This window comes from Mobula hypostoma, chromosome 25, assembly GCF_963921235.1.
Source record: "Mobula hypostoma chromosome 25, sMobHyp1.1, whole genome shotgun sequence".
In the NCBI taxonomy this organism is placed as follows: Eukaryota; Metazoa; Chordata; class Chondrichthyes; order Myliobatiformes; family Myliobatidae; genus Mobula; species Mobula hypostoma.
Genome location: NC_086121.1, coordinates 21,876,986 through 21,893,198, shown reverse-complemented (window position 1 = coordinate 21,893,198; position 16,213 = coordinate 21,876,986). Strand labels below are relative to the sequence as shown.

The 16,213-nt window shown below is 45.4% G+C and overlaps 2 protein-coding genes across 4 annotated transcripts in view; one reads left to right on the top strand and one right to left on the bottom strand.

Moving 5' to 3' along the window:
- The window catches only part of LOC134337760 (tumor necrosis factor receptor superfamily member 5-like), a 42,086-nt gene extending 29,505 nt beyond the window's left edge, over nucleotides 1–12,581 (top strand). Inside the window, exons 6-7 of one of the 2 annotated variants that reach the window (XM_063032992.1) lie at nucleotides 817–912; nucleotides 1,320–12,581. In XM_063032992.1, the coding sequence (XP_062889062.1) occupies nucleotides 8,051–8,992 (942 nt within the window). In that variant the 5' untranslated portion in view covers nucleotides 817–912; nucleotides 1,320–8,050 and the 3' untranslated portion in view covers nucleotides 8,993–12,581. The remainder of the gene's footprint in view (nucleotides 1–816; nucleotides 913–1,319) is intronic. The other variant, XM_063032993.1, reaches the window with a different exon arrangement.
- LOC134337758 (zinc finger protein 239-like) overlaps nucleotides 1–16,213 on the bottom strand; it is a 53,767-nt gene that overhangs the window by 27,087 nt on the left and 10,467 nt on the right. The gene's annotated exons all lie outside the window — the stretch shown is intronic.

Below are 16,213 nucleotides of genomic sequence, written 5' to 3'. Positions count from 1 at the left end.
AACTGTAACGAAAACCAATTTCCCCCGGGATCAATAAAGTATGACTATGACTATGAGATAGGTTGGGATATTTTTTCCCTGGAACAAAGTAGGCTGAGATAGTCTGATGGAGGTAAATAAAGTTACATGACACATTGAAAGGGTAGACTTGCAGTATTTTTTCCCCCATGATAGGATAGCATAAACAAGGGAGCATAAGTTCATGCTGAGAGGAAGGAGCTTTAAAATGGATTTGAGGAGAATTTTTTTTTTAACATAGATTTGAAGAGAGTGGTGTCTGGAACTTGCTGGCAGCATATTTTATTCAGTTATTTCTTTATTTAGAAATACAAAATACAGTATGGTAAAAGACCTTCTGGTCCAAAGACCTGCACTACCCAAGTACACCAAAGTGACCAATTAACATACTAAAGTGTAGGCCTTCAGAATGTGGGTGAAACCCACATGGTCATGGGGAAAACGTACAGACTCCTTACACACAGCAGTGGAGTTAACCCTGAATCACTAGCACCGTAATAGGGTTATGCTAGCCGCTACACCACCAAGTCAGATACCATCGTTACTTTTACGACAGGGGGCAGGCAACGCATAGAAGTATACGGATGTAATTCAAACAAATGAGATTAGTCTGGAAGGGCAAAAAAATGGTATGGGTATAGAGCCTTTTTCTGTGCTATGATGCTTCAACTCCTTGTGGTAAGCAAAATTTCAATGTTTATTGCCTCAGTGGCATTAACAATGAATGTTTTGATGTGTTGAAATCAAACACCATCGTTTAACGTCATGTTGCATTTTTCTCTTTATTTTCAATGAAAGACAACTTATTTTTCACATGTGTCATCGTGGTGGCAGTGGTGCTGTTAGTCGGTTTGGTGCTCATGCGGTTTATGCCCTGTAAGGAGCAAAATCAAGGTGAGAACAAAGGCTTTGAAAGAACCATTTATTCTCAATGCCACATGGCTTTTAGATTCATAAATGTAAATGAAATGAGAAACTGAACCAAGTGAAGAAAGTGGGAGAAGATCTGGGTTGTAATTAAAGATGTTCATTGGCTACAGGAGGAAATTAAAGCTTATTTTTTGAGTCTATGATAATTGGATGTTTAATAGCGCAACTAATTTCATTGTTCTAATTACTTTTTCAAAGTTAGGATCTGCATTGAAATCTACTTCTCCCGTAGTATTGTTCTGCTCCTGCCAATCACAGTTTTAATCATAATTTAGAGTGGTAACTAGGATGAGCACAAAGTTCTATTTGGTGAAAATATTATTGGTGGTAAATTGAAAATTCCATCTTGTAATAAATGTGAAATTTTACAGGTTTCCAATGCTGTTTTGGATACAGAAACTACACAAAATCTCCAGTTCCTGTGCAGGAAGAATTCAATGACTTCACATCAGTACAAGTGAAAAACTGATCTATTTTCAGTGTGGACAATCCTCGACTAATTTTCAAGTTCACAAGTAAATACACTTGCCTGAATTGAAATGTAAACATGAAGAAACTGGTTCAACAATCTCTCAGGGATAATATGTTCTATCACTTTTTATCGGACCTCATTAGGAATAAGGATTATACATTGAACTTCTCAGACCATAAAGAGCCTATGTATTTGCTTTAACTTTTGTTTCTTATTTTAATAGACTGAAAACCATTTCAATCCTTTATATATTGTTTATTTTTTGGTAAGTAGGATAAAAGCCAATAAGTACCTCATTCTGGAAAAAAAAGAGAAATAATTGTGTGAAAATGAGAGGCATATATAGAGTGGACAGAGAGTATCTGTTTCCCAGGTTGAAATGTCTAATACCAGAGGGCGTGCATTGAAGGTGAGAGGGGTTAGGTTCAAGGGGGATGTGAGGGGTAAGTTCTTTTACTTGTGTGGAGAATGCCTGGTATAGTGGTAGAGGCAAGCACCTTAGAGGCTTTTAAGAGATGTTTAGAGAGGTGCATGGATGTAAGGAAGATAGAGGGATATGGACATGGTGGTGGTATTAGTATTGGGTGTTTGTGATTTGCTTTTCAGCTGGTTTGGTGCAACATTGCGGGCCAAAGGGTCTGTTCCTGTGCTGTACTGATCTACGTTCTATGTTAAATTTTATGAGCTTTCCTTGAGTGACTGAATCATCATTATCTTGCTTTGTATGACAGAGAATTCTGATATACATTGAAGACTGAACAATGGCTTGCTTTATTTATAATAGTTCCTTTTTTCAAAATGTTGTGTCAATGGTGAGAGCAGTACAGTAATTACTGTCAGTTACTAATTTGTTAAGGTAAGCCAAACTCCTGAACTAGTGTAGTGCTTCTGATTAAGGAACTCTCAAAATGTTGGGAACTAAGTTTAAGAATTTAGACTCAAGCGCTGAAGGAGCAGCAACAGATTTGCAGTTTAGTATGCTCTGCAATTTGCAGTGGAAACCTCAGGCAGGTTCTCCATGGTACGAGAGGTCACGGGATTAAGAGTTTTGGGCCAAGGAACCTCAATGCATTTTTCAGGTAGCACACAATGCGGCTATGCCTTCCTGAAGGTGAAGGGTTTAAATGTTTATACCGGAAAATGCCAATCAAGCAGGCTACTTTGATGTTGATGGTATCAAATTTCTTGAGTCTTGCGCTCATCCAGGGAAGTGAAGAGTATTCCATCATACTCCAGCTATGTGCCTTGTAGATAGTGAAAGGGCTTTGCGGTGTTGAGCAAATCATCAGCAGTTATAGATACAGTATTATACAGATAGTCTCATTAAGAGTAACAAGCAAAATATTGACAGCGGGCCTCGGTGATGATACTAGCACTGAATATCAGGAGTTGGAGATGATATCCCATCACCTTGAGGTGTGAGTGTTATCCATCCATGCCTGAATGTTATCTAGGTCTTGTTACAAGTGAGTTGTGAATGGGATTGAACAATGTTTGCTGATTGTTCCACAATGCTACGTCTGGTAATGGAAAGAAAGTCATTAGAAAAACAGTTGAGGATCATTGGGCCGAACCCAATGCCCAAAGAAACTTCTGCTGTGATGTCCTAGTGCTGGGATGATTGAAACCATTCCTCCTTTGTCTAATTATTGGAGTGCTTTCTCTTTGATATCCATTGACTTTAGTTTCTTCTGGGTCTCTTTAATACCACACATAGATGCTACAATTATGTCAAGGGCAATCACTTGCATTTCACAATATAGTTATGTGAACTAAGGCTGTAGTGAGCTCCAGAGTAGAGTGGATCTGGTATAACCCACAGTGGGTTTGAGGAGGTAAGGTAAGACAAGGGGATAAGATGTTGCCACCTTCCAATACTTTCTCTGTTGACTGGGAGTTAATTTGTGGTTTGTAATTAGCTGGACTGGATTTGTTCTGTGCTTTTTTTCTTCTATGCCTGGGTAATTACAACAATGTTGGTAGGAGCCAGTGTTGTAACTGCATTAAACCAGCTTGGTTTGAGTTAAAGCAGCTAATTCTGGAGCTTGTCTTTGCTGCATCCAATATTTCATTTCCTGATATCACAAAGTGATTTGAATTTCTGAATTCTGGCTTCTATGAAGCTGTAATGGACCTTTAATGCTCACTTGTCTTTGCTGAGGATAGATACTTTTGGAATGTCCTCCCTCATTATCTAATTGTCTATCACCATTCATGGCTAGATATGGCATAAGTGTACAGCCACGGTGAATTGAGGAATTACTCAGCTGTGTCTTGTTCATGCCATGTGTAGTTTCACCAACAGGCAGCTCATTTTCTCTGCTCAGCTGGTACTGATCCCAGAGTGCACTCGGCATTCCTCGTTGTTAGTAATGGGAGAATGAGGGCCACGCTGGGCTACGAAGTTGTGGATTGCACATTCCTGCTGCTGATGATCCGACTTGATGATGCCTACTTCTGAACTGCCAGCTTTGTTCTGAGTCAATCCCGTTTAGCATGATTGTGTTGTCACATATCACAATGCATATGTGTCAACACAATCCACAAGAATTAGCACTTCTATCAGTGCTAAGATAGATCAGTGAGGAAAAGGTCAGAATAGATTTTTCCCCTCCACTTCATTTGTACTCTTGCCACAAATGTAACCTGTCAGCTTTGCTCTTCAGCTCTCATCCAACAGTAGATCAGTGATAGCCCCATCGAGAAAACTTCTTGTGCCCTTGCTCTTTCACTGTTTCTTCCAATTGTTGCTCATTGTTAATTATTTGCTGAGGGATAAGAGGGGATTTCTTACACATGGGTAACCTAGAATATAAAAGCAAGGATGTAATGTTGAAGCTTTATAAAGCACTGGTGAGGCCTCACTTGGAGTATGGGAAGCAGTTCTGGGCCCTTTAGAAAGGATGTGCTGATACTGCAGAGGGTTCAAAGGAAGTTCACAGAAATGATTTCAGGATTGAATAGCTTTGTCATATAAAGAACGCTTTTTTGGCTCTGGGCCTGTATTCACTAGAATTCAGAAGAATGAGGGGTGACCTCATTGAAACCTATCGAATATTGAAAGGCCTTAATAGAGTGGATGTGGAGAGGATGTTTCCTATGGTGGAAGAGTTTAAGAACAGAGGACACAGCTGTGGACAACAACTGATTGGATATATTCAAGGCAGAGGTTGATAATTTTTGCTTGGTCAGGGCATGAAGGGATATGGGGAGAAGGCAGAAGGTTGGGGCTGAGATGAAAAATGGATCAGCCATGATGGAATGGTGGGCCAAATGGTCCAATTCTGCTCCTTTGTCTTACGGTCTTACGTCACGAGGCTTCACAGGGTGTGGAATCAATTTGAGGACTCCAATTTAAACCACTGTGCTGTCACATTTGGTGAGTCTGGACATACCTGTAGACTGTGATGGAAAAGTTTGGGATGCTAGCTGTAAAGTATAATCAGATCAGATTGTGCTTGACTGATCCATAGGAGCTCTCCCAATTAAGATGTAAATTATCAGATGTTTGTGAGGTTGTTTGATCTATATTGTCACATCTGAACAAGGTGCCTCAGTGATAATGGGTGGTCCAGGCAGTCTCTGTGTCAGTATATCTGCTGTTCATTCAATGTTAAAATTATAATGCATGTTGAAAGTATGGGAATATTATCCACCATTCCTTTTGTCTTCTCGAGTCAATAAGATGAAGCTGTAGTTCATAAAACATCTGTACACCTTTAATCTGTAAATGAAGGTCTTAATACCAGAATATGCCTTTGACTGTAAATATCATGGAAATCTGCAGCATGTTGACAAAGATTTACTGTGAAAAAGTAAAAAAGTACAGAAGGTGCCAGTATGCAAATCCAATGGGCTTTCAGCCTTGGGCCCTTGAAATCATAGAGTAATCACTGGATTTGTAACCTAGGGGCCCAGACTAAAGATCTGGAGATGTGAGCTGGGGGATTTAAACTGATAACAAAATATGGAATTAAAAAGTTGTCATTGATGATTGTGACAAGAAAAACTGGAGTGTCTGAATTATTTTGGGAAAACAGTTCTGCTTACTCTCTTTCATTGTGTCTGATTTTTGTGATTCAACAGTACATCACTTGTTGCTTGATTTTGAAGTGGCTTCATTAGCAGTTCATTTTCACCAAACTTAAAGGCCACATCTTTTATTAGGATTCATCACAAAAAATCAATTTTCTCTTTGTGATGGCCCGCACACGCGGGACTCAAATCGCCATCGGGAGCCGCGGGCAGACACACGGTAGCGCGTTTGGAACTACCCACTCAGGGCGGACCTGCCGGGGACAGTCTGATGTCACGTCCGCCCCGCGGGTCGCAAGGGCCCATGGGAGGGGAGATTTAAGCGCACATTTTTGAATCAGTAAAGACATTCTGAGTTCAGCTCTCTCTGCCTCCATGTGTTTCTTTAGTAGCGCGTTTGTGCACGACTACATTAGTGACCCCGACATTCCAGACGGCATCTGAAGCCGGCGACTCAGCGCCCAGCCATGAGTTCGAGCAACTCGCACAGCGCTGTCTCTCTAAAGCTCCTGACTTTCTGGGCCACTCAGCCCCACGTCTGGTTCGAGAAGGCTGAGGCCCAGTTCAATATCAGAGACATTACAGCCCACGCCACGCAGTACTACTATGTGGTCAGCACGCTCGATCAGGAGACAGCAGGCCGGATCATAGACTTCCTATGCCAGCCACCAAAGGAGGACAAGTACACTAAGCTTAAGGCGCTCCTGATCCGCGCCATCTGAGCTCATGAATGATATGCTGGCGCTCATAGACGGCCATGAGCCGTGCCTTTTATTTGAACAGTTGTTCCTCGAACAAATGCCAGAGGACATTCGCCTCCTCCTTGCGAGTGAGGATTTCAGCGACCCATTCGAGGTCGCAGCTAAAGCAGATGTCCTTTGGCAGAGCAAGCAATGTAGAGCAGCTTCCACTGGCCCAGCCACGATCGCGCACCCCAAAGCCCAGGCACTGCAACCGAAGCCGTCAAGACCCATGGGGGAAAAGGATTAAAGTTCGGAACAATGGTGTTTCTATCACCAAAGTTGGGGCTCAGGTGCGCGCCGCTGCCGTCCACCATGTACTTTTCCAGGAAATGCCGGGGCCAGCCGTCGCTAATGGCTACGACGGCTAGCCACCGAGACAGCCTCCTGTACCTCTGGGACCGACACTCTGGGCAGCACTTCCCGGTAGATACCAGGGCCGAAGTCAGCGTACTCCCCCCCTCAAACATGGACACTCGTAACGCGGTCCCAGGACCTGAACTCACCGCTGCAAATGGCACCAGTATTCGGACATACGGCCCATGAACTATCTCACTGCATTTTGGGTCCAGCCGTTTCACTTGGACTTTCACGTTGGCAGCGGTGTCACAGCCACTACCGGGGCAGATTTCCTATGAGCCAACTGCCTCCTGGTCAACCTAAAAGGCCAGCGTTTGGTCCACGCCGAGATGTTCCAGACTTTCCAGCTTGGAGAAGCCAAGCTACCGGTCCTCCACCTGGATTCCGTGACCCTCTCGGGTAATGAATTCGCCAGGGTGTTGGCGGAATTCCCCTCCATAGTCACCCCGCAGTTCTCCACGGCCGACCCCAAGCACGGCGTGCAGCACCACATCCCCACACAAGGACCGCTGCTGCATGCCCGAGCTCGCAGGCTCCCACCCGACAAGCTCCACCTCGCCAAGGAAGAGTTCCGTAAGATGGAAGAGATGGGAATTGCATGCCGCTCAGACAGCCCGTAGGCATCTCTGCTGCACATGGTGCCCAAGTTCACTGGAGGATAGAGGCCCTGCGGCGACTACAGAAGGCTCAACCATGCCCCAACCGCTGACACATACCCAGTATCCCACATCCAGGACTTCACGGCGAACCTGCACGGAGCAACCATCTTCTCGAAAATCGACCTGGTCAGGGGATACCATCAGATGCCAGTGCACCCCAACGATGCGCCCAACACAGCCCTCGTCACCCCGTTCGGCTTGTTCGAATTCCTGAGGATGCCTTTTGGTCTCAAGAATGCAGCCCAAACTTTCCAAAGGCTCATGGACTCGGTGGGACACGGCCTGGATTTCGTTTTCATTTACTTGGACCATATCCTGGTGGCCAGCAGTTCGCACCAAGAGTACGTGGCACATTTGCGCCAGCTCTGCCAACGCCTGAGCGACCACGAACTGGCAATCAATTCAGCAAAGTGCCAGTTCAGGCTGACGGAGATGGATTTCTTGGGCCACAGAGTCAACCGACATGGCACAGTTCCCCCACTGGACGAGGTCCAGGCCATCTGCCAGTTCCCCAAGCCCAGCACGGTCAAGGGCCTGCAGGTGTCTGTAGGGATGGTCAACTTTCATCATTAATTCATGCCGGCGGTGGCACGCATCATGAGACCCTTGTTCAGCCTGATGGCCGGCAAGGCCAAAGAGGTGGCATGGGACGCGGAGTCCATGGAGGCGTTCGAGCAGGCCGAGGAGGCGCTGGCAAAGGCGGCCCTCCTAGTGCACCCGAGAGTCGATGTACCCAGGGCACTCACAGTCGACGCTTCCAACACGGCAGTTGGCAGAGTCCTGGAGCAGCTCGTTGAGGACCAGTGGCCACCACTCGCTTTCTTCAGCCTCCACCTATGGCCACCAGAGGTGAAGTACAGCGCTTTCGACAGAGAGTTGCTAGCGATCTACCTGGCTGTCCGGCATTTCCGGTACTTCCTCAAGGGAAGGAAGTTCACTGTGTATACAGACCACAAGCCCCTCACCTTCGCACTGGCCAAGGTATCGGACCCATGGTCGGCTCGGCAGCAGAGGCACCTGTCCGTTATTTCAGAACTCACCACAGACGTCCGCTACATCGCAGGGAAGAACAATGTCATCGCCGACACACTGTCTCGCCCCTGCCTCCACTCAGTAGGCAAATCGTTCTCAGGAATAGACTACGCAGCACTGGCAGAAGCACAACGGTCGGACACCAAGATCCCGGCTTACCGCACCGCCATTTCGGGGCTCCAGTTGGAGGACGTCTCCATCAGCCCAACAGCGGATCGACTCCTGTGCGACATGTCTACCGGCAAACCCCGACCCGTGGTACCAGCAGCATAGAGGCGCCGGGTGTTCGACACGCTGCACAACCTGGTCCACCCATCCATCAAGCTGGTAGCAGACAGATTCATCTGGCACGGTTTGCGCGAACAGGTCGGACACTGGGCCAGGACCTGCGTACACTGCCAGACCACCAAATTCCAGCAGCATGTGAAGGCTCCCCTCCAGCAGTTCCAGCCGATGCACAGGAGGTTCCAACACATCCACGTGGACATCGTTGGCCCCCTGCCAGGTATATCTTTACCATGGTAGACAGGTTCACCAGGTGGCCGGAAGCTGTACCACTCGCAGACACGTCCACTGAGTCTTGCGCCAGGACGCTCATTGCAAACTGGATCGCCAGGTTCGGCCTCCCAACAGACATCACCGCCGACATCAAGCCTGGTTTGTGGACAGCACTGGTGCAGCTCCTGGGCACCCAGCTGCATCACACCACTGTGTACCATCCCCAGTCCAACGGTTTGGTAGAGTGATTCCACCAGCATCTCAAGTTGGCCCTGATGGCGCACCTCAGGGGCCCCAACTGGACAGATGAGCTTCCCTGGGTCCTTCTGGGCATCCGCACAGCCCCCAAGGAGGACCTGGACACCTCCTCGGCAGAATTGGTCTACGGCGCCCCCCGATGGTCCCAGGCGAGTTCGTACCAGAGGCCCGAGGTTTAGAAGAAACTCCAACAGTAGTGCAAACGAGGCTGCGGGACAAGGTAGGGACCCTGGCACCGGTCCCGACCTCCAGGCATGGTCCCACGCCATCCTTCACCCCTAAAGACCTCTGAGACTGTGAGTATGTTTTTATTCGCAGGGGCATGCACAGGTCATCTCTACAGCGGCCGTACGAGGGACCCTTCAAGGTGATCCAGCACAACAGAACCACGTGTGTCGTGGAGGTGGGTAGCCGGGAAGAGACTTTTACAGTGGACCACCTCAAACCGGCGCACTTGGACATTAAGCAACCAGTGAGGGTACCCGCACCGCGCCGGCAAGGCCGGCCACCCAGGCAAGGCACACAGACTAGGGGCTCCACTCCCCGATGGACGTTTCTGGGGGATGGGGGGGTGTGGCGGCCCGCACACGCCGGACTCGAACCGCCATCGGGGAGCCGCGGGTAGACACGCGGTAGCGCGTTTGGAACTACCTGCTCGGGGCGGAGCTTCTGGGGACAGTCTGACGTCACGTCTGCCCTGCGGGTCGCAGGGGCCCATGGGAGGGGAGATTAAAGCGCACGATTTTGAATCAGTAAAGACATTCTGAGTTCAGCTCTCTCTGCCTCCGTGTGTTTCTTTAGTAGTGCGTTTGCGCGCGACTACATCTTGATATATTTACAAACATATATGGATGGGGTGAGTATAATTGTCAGTCAACAGCAAAGTTTCTGGCTGGAAGTGTGTTACTGATCAAAATGAAGGGAGAGTTCCACATCTTGACCAGTCTGAAAGCTTTCAATGTTGGCACTATGTGACCATGATGGAAAAACAGTACATTTCCTTCTGCCACCTTCTGGTTGTTGAGTGCAAAAAGGAAAACCTCGAGGATGTACCAGGATAAAACATAGAAAACTTGCAGCACAATACAGACTCCTCGGCCCACAAAGCTGTGCCAAACATGTCCCTACCTTAGAAATTACCTAGGGTTACCCATAGCCCTCTATTTTTCTAAGCTCCATGTACCTATCCAGGAGTCTCTTAAAAGACCCTATCGTATCTGCCTCCACCACCATTGTCAGCAGCCCATTCCACACACTGTCCACTCTGCATAAAAAAACTTACCCATGACATCTCCTCTGTACCTACTTCCAAGCACCTTAAAACTGGGTGCTCTTGTGCTAGCCATTTCAGCCCTGGGAAAAAGCCTCTGACTATCCACAATATCAATGCCTCTCATCATCTTATACACGTCTATCAGGTCACCCCTCATCCTCCACCACTCCAAGGAGAAAAGGCCAAGTTCACTCCACCTATTCTCATAAGGCATGCTCCCCAATCCAGGCAACATCCTTGTAAATCTTCTCTGCACCCTTTCCATGGTTTCCACATGCTTCCTGTAGTGAGGCAACCAGAACTGAGCACAGTACTCCAAGTGGTATCTGATCAGGGTCCTATATAGCTGCAACATTACCTCTCGGCTCTTAAACTCAATCCCATGGTTGATGAAGGCCAATGCACCGTATGCCCTCTTAACCACAGAGCCAACCTGCGCAGCAGTTTTGAGTGTCCAATGGACTCGGACCCCGAGGTCCCTCTGATCCTCCACACTGCCAATATACACGTCTATATTAATATTATATTCTGCCATATTTGACCTACCAAAATGAACTACCTCACACTTATCTGGGTTGAACTCCATCTGCAATTTCTCAGCCCAGTTTTGCATCCTATCAATGTGCTGCTGTAACCTCTGACAGCCCTCCACACTATTCACAACACCCCCAACCTTTGTGTCATCAGCAAATTTACTAACCCATCCCTCCACTTCCTCATCCAAGTCATTTATAAAAATCACGAGGAGAAGGGGTGCTGGAATAGATCCCTGAAGCACACCACTGGTCACTGACCTCCATGCAGAATATAACCCATCTACAACCACTCTTTGCCTTCTGTGGGCAAATCAGTTCTGGATCCACAAAGCAATGTCCCCTTGGATCCCATGCCTCCTTACTTTCTCAATAAGCCTTGTAGGTGGTATATTAGCAAATGCCTTCCTGAAATCCATATACACTACATCTACTGCTCTACCTTCAATGTGTTTAGTCACATCCTCAAAAAATCCAATCAGGCTCGTAAAGCATGACTTGCCTTTGACAAAGCCATGCTGACTATTCCTAATCATATTATACCTCTCCAAATGTTCATAAATCCTGCCTCTCAGGATCTTCTCCATCAACTTACCAACAACTGAAGTAAGACTCACTGGTCTATAATTTCCTGGGCTATCTCTACTCCCTTTCTTCAATAAGGGAACAACATCTGCAACCCTCCAGTCCTCTAGAACCTCAGTTGGGATGTAAAATGCAAGAGTAAAATATACAGTGAATGGCAGGACCCTTAGGTTAGATGCACAGAGGGATCTTTCAAGGAGCTATGCGTGTCCATAACTCCCTGAAAGTGGCAACAGTAGTGGAAAAGGTAGTAAAGAAGCATATAGATTACTTGCTTCCATTGGTGTGGGCAAGGGGTATAAAAGTATTACAGCTGTATAAGTTTATGCCACATTTGGAAAATTATGTGTATTTCTGGTCACCATGCCATGGAAAGGAAGTGGAGGCTTTAAAGGCGGCACAAAGGAGGTTAATCAACATTGCCAGGATTGGACTGTATCAGCTATAAGCAAGAGTTTATACTAACTTAGGTTGTTTTCACTGGAGTGTCGGAAAGCTGAGGAATGACATGATAGAAGCATATAAAATTTTGAGCCGCATAGACAAGGTAGATGCCTCCCAAAGGCCGGCTAACAGGGCTCTGGTGAAGCTGTATAGGCCAATTCCCTGTGCAGTGGATAATAAGGTAATGGATTACAGAAACATTGATGAACTCCAACCAGTCCATCGACAGCCTGTGCTCCACTGGGAGCCAAGGGCCTGGGAAGAAGACAGACAAGGTGGATAGTGACAGCCTTTTTCTTCTAAGAGTGGAAATGTTAAAGAACAAATACTACAGGCCATGGCTTTAAAATGAGAGGGGGAGAAGTTTAAAGGTAGTGAGTTTTTCTTTTACACAGAGCAGTCAGTGGCTGAAATGCACTGCCGGGGAGATGGTAGGAGGAGATACGATAGCAACATTTAAGAGGCATTTAATTAGATGCATGAGCAGGCAGGAATTAGAGACTGGATCACATGTAACAAATGGGATTCGTTTAAATTAGCACCATGATTGTTCATTCCTGTATTGTAAATATTTGTACATTTCAATGAGATAATCTCTAATTGCTCAGTTCTGAAGATTTCAGGCCCAGACTGCTCAATCACTCCTCATTCGACAATATGTCTATCCCAGTGATCAAACTGGTGATGCTTTGTAAAATTCCTTTTGTGGCCTCATCTAAATAGAGAGACCAGACTGGGACACGATTATTTTCAGATAGAATAAAAGGAGCCTTTGAGTGACTCAAACAGGAAATTAACCATACACTCCGTGCCTCCTCCCACCATTAGCTTCCTACGCATCATTCATAACCAACTCTGGCTTCAGTTTGCACCCATTTCTCTGTATTTATTTATCATGTATTACATTGTACTGCTGCCGTAAAGTTGACAAACGTCACATCATATGCCTGTGATATTAAACCTGATTCCAATTTTACTAAACTAATCACAGGTTCCGATAACTCAGACTACAGAGCCACTTCAGCAAATGCCAGGAATCAGTACCAGGCTGTGGTGTATAGTTACTATTCGTTGAATCATAAGCAATATGGAGACAGGAATGACAATATTAGCCTAAATAGTTTAACACTCAGCATCTTTTCTTGAAACCTTATTGAGTTACTGGAAAATATATTATAATACTGAAAATACTACTGTAGGAGTTGAGCTTTGAGGAGAAAGTGCACAATAATTTAACAATTTGACTGTGCTACCCACATCCAAAAACAGGGGAAGTTTATGCAAATGCTCAAAAATAATATCAATATATAAGAAAATATCAGCCTCACAAAATGTAAATTATTAGTTCGGTAGCTTTCAGTGGGGAATTTTCACAGCTCTATTTCTTACAAAGAAATTAGGCTTCGTTATTGTAGGTGTATCTATGCAATGAGTAAAGGAAATTTTCAGAAAGAGTTGTTTAAAAATACTCTCTCATTCACCCACTGGAATGGAAGCAGTTATTTCTATTCCTTCAACTGGTGGTGGATATTTATTTTGTACCCATAATTGGTGGGGTGGAGATACATCTCCATCAAAGGAGATGTAAGGCACTCCTTCCCTCCCCTCCGCTAGCCTGCAGGCCACCTTTGGGCAAGGTTAGACCTTAATCCTGGTTATGTGAAGCCATGGGAGCAGGTGGTGCATGGTCATATCACCTGTCCTGGTTATGGAACCACTGACGCCAGGCAGACAATCTCTGAAGAATATTGATAATGATTGGGGGGTCACCTGTCTTGTAAAGACTCTGTCCAGAAGAAGGCAATGGCAAATCACTTTCTGTAGAAAAATTTGCCAAGACCATTCATGATCATCTGCATCATATGACATGGCATATAATGATGATAATGGCCCACAATTGCCAAAGAACAGTAATCTATGGGTTTTACTGATAACCATTTAATGGAAATTATCTGGTAAAATAAAAATAGGTAAAAGTGACTGGATTTGAAAGTATTTCTCATAACTAGAATGTGGACTTACATTCAGACTACAAATGAAGGCAAGTTTACGCAACACAAGGTTTTCTATAAAATATGTTCCCGCAGTTTCACTCTATAACGGAAATGGGACCTGGAACTGATTGACAATGCTCCAAGAGAAGTCTAATGTAGTTGATAATGGAGCTACTTGAGGATAATGATGTGGATGGAGTAAGGTGACCTTTGTACACAGGATATAGTGCCATTTCAGGTAGATCGGTGAACTACAATTTTCCTTTCATTTTATGTTTTCCCTGTGACCACGAGTTTCCTCCAGGTTCCAAAGTCACAGGGGTCAGTAGGTAAATTGGCCAGTGTGCTGTATATTGAGCCTAAGTATAAGTGAGTAGTATAGTATAGAGCGAGTTACTGACAGTGTGAGGGAAAAGTTTTTAAAGGGCTTAATGTAGGATTAGTGTTAATGGGTGGTTTATGATCGACAGACTGAATGGACCAAAAGGCCTACTTCTGAGCTGTATCTTTCTAGGAATCGTCCCAGGATGCAACGTGAAAGTACTGTCACACAAAAATGAGCAACCAAGCCACTTGAGGTATTCAGATCAATAAAGTAGCTTGCAAGAAACATCTTAAAAATTGAAAAGGGCTTTATGCAAAGAACTGAAGCCTCAGGACCTCAATAGCACGGACATCGATGGGCTAACCTCAATTTTATCTTTTACACCCAAGATGGAAACATCTGAAACAGTTCCCACTGAACTCTCATGCACCAAAAACGAAGTATTAACTGACTAGACATGAAGGAGCAAGCACAGGATTGTGGTATACTGTGAGTGAAATGAGCTACCTCACACCAAAATTATCAATGCAGAGAGATGTATAAGACTTTTACTACTTTGATTAAGCATCTGTATTATTTTATTAAGTTGCTTACTAGAGCACTTGGGTTAGAATATTCACTGACAAAATAGGCATCTGGTGAGATCTTAGGAAGTCATATTGCTTCAGTACAACATTCACACATGACTACTTTTCCCTCCCCCAATTAATGTGGCACATCCAGTGTCTTACCTGAAGAGAGCAACAATTTCACTGCAAGAAGTATGATACAGGACAGAAAGTAGCCATTCAACCTATTGTGCCTCCGCCCGAGAAGAGCGATGCATCCCACTCCTCATTTCCTTCCCTGAAGCAGCACCCCAGATGATGCAGCCCAGCTTCTACCCGAAGTATCAGCCAGGATGACCTTGCGTGATGTTTGAACCCCTGATCTCCCGTCTCATGAATGTGACTGCTAATGTTGAGCAATGTCAACACCATGCCAGGGAATGTATCCTTTAACTCAAATTAAAACAAACAGACTACAGTTCACGTCAGCCAAGCAATAGGTCTTCCAAACCACATTATGCAAAAGATTGGCTTGGAGTTGCAAAAAAATGGGATGGTCACTTCAGATTAGTTTTATTAAAGATGTCAAGCCCACATCATTCAACATGCTAATTTTCAGAAGGTAGCAAACTGTTTTATGGAGAAGGAAAGATTGTGCCAAGTTCGTTCATTGAGATGATTCTCACTTGAGGCGATCAAAAAGCAAAGAGCATTTTGTACATGACTCTATCTTAGTAATAAGCTTGGGAGACCCACCTTGATTACTGACTGTGCAAGAGCAGATATCTCACCCACTATTACCATGCTTCTGAGAGACTTATCAAAGCCAGCCTTGAATGTGGAGATAGGACCTCAGGCTTTGGGGTTAGATTTATCTGGATTCGCCCATCCCTGGAAAACATTTCTAACTGGATGACTGTTATGCTGAATGACAGTCCTGCAGCAAAAAATTGAAGAAACTGACCTTATAGGAGGGAATCACAAACAAGAGAAAGTCTGCAAATGCTGGAAATCCAAGCAACACACACAAAATGCTGGAGCAACACAGCAGGCCAGGCAGCATCTATTGAAAGAGTAAACAGTTGAAGTTTTGTGCTGAGACCCTTCATCAGGACTGGAGAAAAAGATGAGGAGTCAGTAAGAAAGTAGAGGGAGGGCAGGAAGAAACACAAGGTGATAGATGAAATGGGGAAGTGGGGAGGAGTAAAGAGCTGGTCAGTTGATTGGTGAAGGAGAGATAGAGCTGGAGGAAAGGGAATCTGATAGGAGAGGACAGAAGGCCATGGAAGAAAGAAAAGGGGGAGGAGCACCAGAGGGAGGTGATGGGCAGGGAAGGAGATGAGGTAAGAGAGGGAAATGGGAATGGGGAATGGTGAAGGAGAAAGTGGGGGAGCAGTACTGGAAGTTTGAGAAATCGATGTTCATGCCATCAGGTTGGTGGCTGCCCAGAAGGAACATAAAGTGTTGCTCCTCCAACCTGAGTGTGGCCTCATCGTGACAGTACAGGAG